The 4850-nt window shown below is 31.8% G+C and overlaps 1 protein-coding gene across 1 annotated transcript; it reads right to left on the bottom strand.

The window, feature by feature from the left end:
* Positions 1–759: 759 nt before the first annotated feature.
* LOC145067916 (protein BEARSKIN2-like) lies at positions 760–4338 on the bottom strand. The gene is made up of 3 exons (XM_079014944.1): positions 4000–4338; positions 1712–2007; positions 760–1596 (listed from the first exon to the last, which is right to left on the bottom strand). Exons 1-3 carry the CDS (start codon positions 4160–4162, stop codon positions 931–933), a joined length of 1125 nt encoding a protein of 374 aa, XP_078871070.1. The 5' UTR covers positions 4163–4338; the 3' UTR covers positions 760–930.
* Positions 4339–4850: the final 512 nt, after the last annotated feature.

The raw sequence follows: 4850 nt of genomic DNA, 5'->3' as shown, positions 1-4850 counted from the left end.
ACATTAATTTGGTTTATAAAAAATGTTGGATTGAATTGGGAATTCTTAACTCATTTACTTAAATAACTTTGGTTTGATGGAGATTTTCAATCAGTTTAATTAAACAGATCAACTTGAACCAACCAGCCCATTGGACACCCATAATTTGTGTAGAGTTTTTTTTATTTTGTTTTTTGTTTTTTATTTTTTATTTTTTTCGTTTTATGTGTTCTTGGTGATTATAATTGGTTATTCAATCCAACTTTCAACTTTCAGGGCAACAAAGCTTTACGCCGTACTCTGGTTTATTTATCTTTTAAGGTGCATTTAAAGAAAGTAACGCATTGGTGGCGATTAGTGGCATATGCACAATGTTTTTAGTGGGGTGCATGGACCCCGCTCTTACCCTAAATTTTATATAGAAAGTTTGTAAATATGCTTTGATTTTTAAGGCTATAAGGTATAGTACTCTTCACGCCTCACACATGACACAACCATCTCCTTCTACATCAGTTTTCACCCCACCACAAAGAAGAAGGGGATTGTTTTCTCATTCTAACGACGTGAAGGTCATTGAAAGAGGAAGACAATAGAAGTGAGGGGAATAGAAAGAAAGAGGAAGAAAGTTTTTGTAAATGACGACACCCCTCCATTGGGGGTGGTGTGCATGCCATGGTGATGGTGCCACATCATCAACACCCCATCAATGTTACCGGTGTATCTGGTAGCCTAACTCATTACAGTTCAGCCATAGAGTGGTGACATAATGAAATATGAGCATTTTTCGTTATAACATCATCTCCTTCATATTACTTATATAGAATTGAATACAGAATTAGTCATAATAATTGAAGTATTGGTAATTTCATATGGTTAGAGAAATCCTCATTTGAAGATCTAATCCACAATTTCAAAGAAAATTAAGATACAAGTATATATATGTATATTTGACTACTTCCCGTAGCCCCAAAAGTCCATCTCTCCCCGCAACGGCAATTGATTGACTTGTTGCATTGATGAAGATGATGATGCATTTGCATTATTTTCATATCTCACCACCTCTTTTGACGAACTTCCATCTTCATTGGCTGCAGCACCAAGATGCGAAGTCACGAGCCTGTCCATCATTCCCCACTCGTTTCCAGCAGCATTAACCATGCGTTCAGGTGGTTCACAGGTTCCGGCCTCTAAACCAGGCTCACAACCTTGGTAACCAACAGGAAGCTGCTGGTTCTCGCAACTTCCACTATCACAATCACCATGGTTTGACATCAGTTGTTTAACCATCACCGGTGAATCTTCCGATGGTAGATTCGAAAAATCATAGCCTAACGGTTTGTGGGTCGGTATGAAGTTTTGAGCTTGGAGATGTGGATAAGGGTGCGGAAGGTGGCCATGGTTAAGCCCAAGATCGACGAAGGTTTGTAGCTGTTGGTGCTGTTCTTGATGGTATGGTAAGTACTGATGGTTTTCAACCCTAGGGTGCGAAAAAGAACCAGGTTGATTCGAACCATGGTTAAGTTGATCGGACCCACTGCTACCTCTTGACCCTTCGTTTCCTCCAACCTTGAACAGATTCTTCTTCTTGAACACCCTGCAAATCACCCATCCATCTTCCTGCAGGAATTTAAAACATTGTGAAAATTCAAGAAAAACACGTACGTCCTTTTAAAGTTAGCTAGATTTCCTGGATCATGGTATAGCTAGAGATCGATATAATTAATTAACTTACAGGAGACGTGAGGGTGGAATTGAGCGGATCATGTTGATCTTCGTTATCTTCTAATCGATACTCGTGCATGATCCAATCGGTCTTTTGGCCATGAGGAGCTCGTCCACGATAAAACACAAGCGTTTTCCTCATACCAATCTTCTCGAAAGTGTTTCGGATGCATTTGTCTCTCCCAGTTGCCTTCCAAAAACCAGCATTCGTTGCTCTATTCGTTCTCGAACCCGTCGGGTACTTCCTGTCCTTGTGGCTGAAGAAGTACCACTCGTTTTGAGGTGTCGACCCGATGTTACATCTCTCTGTCATAAATATATATAATCGTCAATCTCATTTCAGATTGCCGTTTAATTATATATGTAACAGAGTTTAATCTAAAATATTGTATCACATTGAACACAAGATAGACCTTAATTAACTGTTTAACGATAAACATGCAATTTGATTATGGAACTTAATTACTACGGGTTATAAGTAAAACTAAATCATAGCTAAAACCATAACAATCGGAAAACTTTTTCCTTTTATATATTTATATTATTATATACTAGTTAGTTTATAATCCGTGAAAACCACGGTTATAATATTAATTAAAGTTTTAAAATAAAATTTTTAACTTATCAACTATTTATTTTAAATAAATTATTAATTAAGAGATATTTTTTAGTTATATAAAATTATAGTTGTTGATTTAAATAAATAAATGAAATTATATCACCTTTTAATCTGTATTATTTTTATTAATTTAATTATAATTAGAGTGAAAAATTTTGACATTTTTAATTTTTGAAATTTTAAATAAAAAATCAATAGATCGACAAATGACATGATATTAATTAAAGTTTAATAATGACACATGACAAAATGAGAATAACCCTATTCTTTTAATAAAATATGGATTTTGTATACATTTATCAATTAGATTCTTTAGTTTGTATATATTTTTGCATATTTAAAATGGACTATATATAGTTGAAAATTTAGGAGATATTTTTCCAGGTAATTAATTCTTCGAAATCCCATAACTAGCTAGTCTTTAAATTCTAATTTTGGACAAATTATTTAAACAAAATTATGTAACTGATAGAGTTTCGGTTTTATTAATGTTTGATAGTAGATTCTATATAAATTAGTTTATCTAACTAAATCAAAACTATTTTACAAAATTTCTACGGAAAGTTTGTTTTTTCCAAAATTATTTGATTAAATCCTTTCGTAAATAACAAGAAATTTGAAATCCACATGATTAGGGTGATCATCAAATTGTATGTAAAAGTAATATATTGAGAAGTTAAATTGTCTCGTATCTTTTATGTCTATAAATATTTTTATTCACTAATATTATGACACGTGTCATTATTTTATATTTACTTAACTATCTTATTAACAGTATATTAAAAAAAATATCAAATAAAATTAAATTAAATTGTGAAATGATGACATGTGTCATAAAGTTAATGGGTAAAAATATTTGTAGGTATAAAAGATAGGAGACAATTTAATTTTTCTTTTAAGATTGTTTATATTTTTGGAAGTGAACTTTCAATTAACCGTTTTAAGTAATACTTGTTCCGTCTCATATTAATAGTCCATGTTTCTTTTTTGGTTTGTCCTAAAATAGTAGTTTACTTCTAGAAGTAAATATCTCTTTTACCAAAATACTCCTCATTATTAATTAAACTACCATAAAATTAAATATAACTATAATGGAATTAAATACAATAAAAGGGTAAGACTGTCATTTCATTTAATAAAATTAGTGCTAATTAATGTTTTTTTAATCTATGTGTTTTTTGTCTGTGGATAATAATTTTGGAACGGAAGGAGTATATATAATAAACATACAATCAATATCGGATAACTTAAAATAGAAATCGTTTTATTAGTATATATATATATATATATATATATATATATATATATATATATATATATATATATATATATTAATTTGGTAATTATGTTTCTTGTTTCACAAAGTACAGTAAATTATGGAATTTAATTATTATTTTGAAAATTCATTCATTGAAATAGAAATTAAAAGAACATATATATCACACCTTTAAAAAAAATTAGGCATAAATTATCCTAAAACTCATTATATGTTGTATATGATTTTATCTATTCATATTTCATATGAAATACTCAAACACAAAAACTAGAACTCGATACTTTATACTAAAAGTAAGCTCAACTGATTCGTTTTCATTTATTTTCTTGTTCATAAATTTTATTCCGCTTCAGTTCATACATACATACATATACATTTTTGAGAAATTCATTAGTTTAAATACCTTGAAGATCCCATGGCTCAATCTTGTTCAAGTCGACTTCTCGAATAACATCCATATCGAATTTCTGAAAGGAAATCTTCTTCTTCAAGTAGTAATGTAACAGTTCTTCGTCGGTGGGATGAAACCGGAACCCTGGTGGAACACCTCCGCTTGAGGAGGCCATGGCAGTTCACTCCGCCGCCACCACCAAATAAACACCGTTAAATTTCTTTGTGCTTGAATCTGGGTTTTGTAAATCAGTCTGGTTTCGTTGTTCTGAAAAAGGTTTTATAGAGGAGTTATTATTATGTGGGTGTCAACGAACGAGGATCTGATAAGAGGGAAGTTGACGGCCGGTGACGACGCCGGCGGTGTAGCTTAAAGCTAACGTAAATTGCAAGCCAACGTATTTGGACTCGTAGACACGATCCATGCAATATCCCCATGAATTTACCTACGCGCACATCTAGTAGCGCGTGAAACCACTATCCTTCCAGGCTATTGTTCTTTATTTTAGTGGGTTATATTAATTTAATAAAGTTTCATTTAGGTCTCTGTCTGTGTTTTTTTATTTCTTTTTATGGCACTACAGTGTCGGGTGTAAAACAGTTGCGAGTGTAACGCGTTGTGGTACATGCTAATGTGTTATTAAATGAAATAAACGATCCCGAGGGTAATTTCAGATATATTATAAACAAAATAATTATTGCGAAGTTTGATTGTTTTTTAAGCAAATTCATGAAAAAACCTTCTCTCGAGATTTGAATTATTTTTCTAACGAATTATATTACATTCGTTTCTTCGACGAAATTATATACTGAAATTATATTGCAATTAATTATAGTCGTGTTCAGGTGAAGTTTATTAGAGCT

Source organism: Lactuca serriola, chromosome 1 (genome assembly GCF_051521515.1).
Source record: "Lactuca serriola cultivar US96UC23 chromosome 1, Lser_US96UC23_V15, whole genome shotgun sequence".
Taxonomy (NCBI): Eukaryota; Viridiplantae; Streptophyta; class Magnoliopsida; order Asterales; family Asteraceae; genus Lactuca; species Lactuca serriola.
This window is presented reverse-complemented; position numbering and strand designations above follow the sequence as displayed.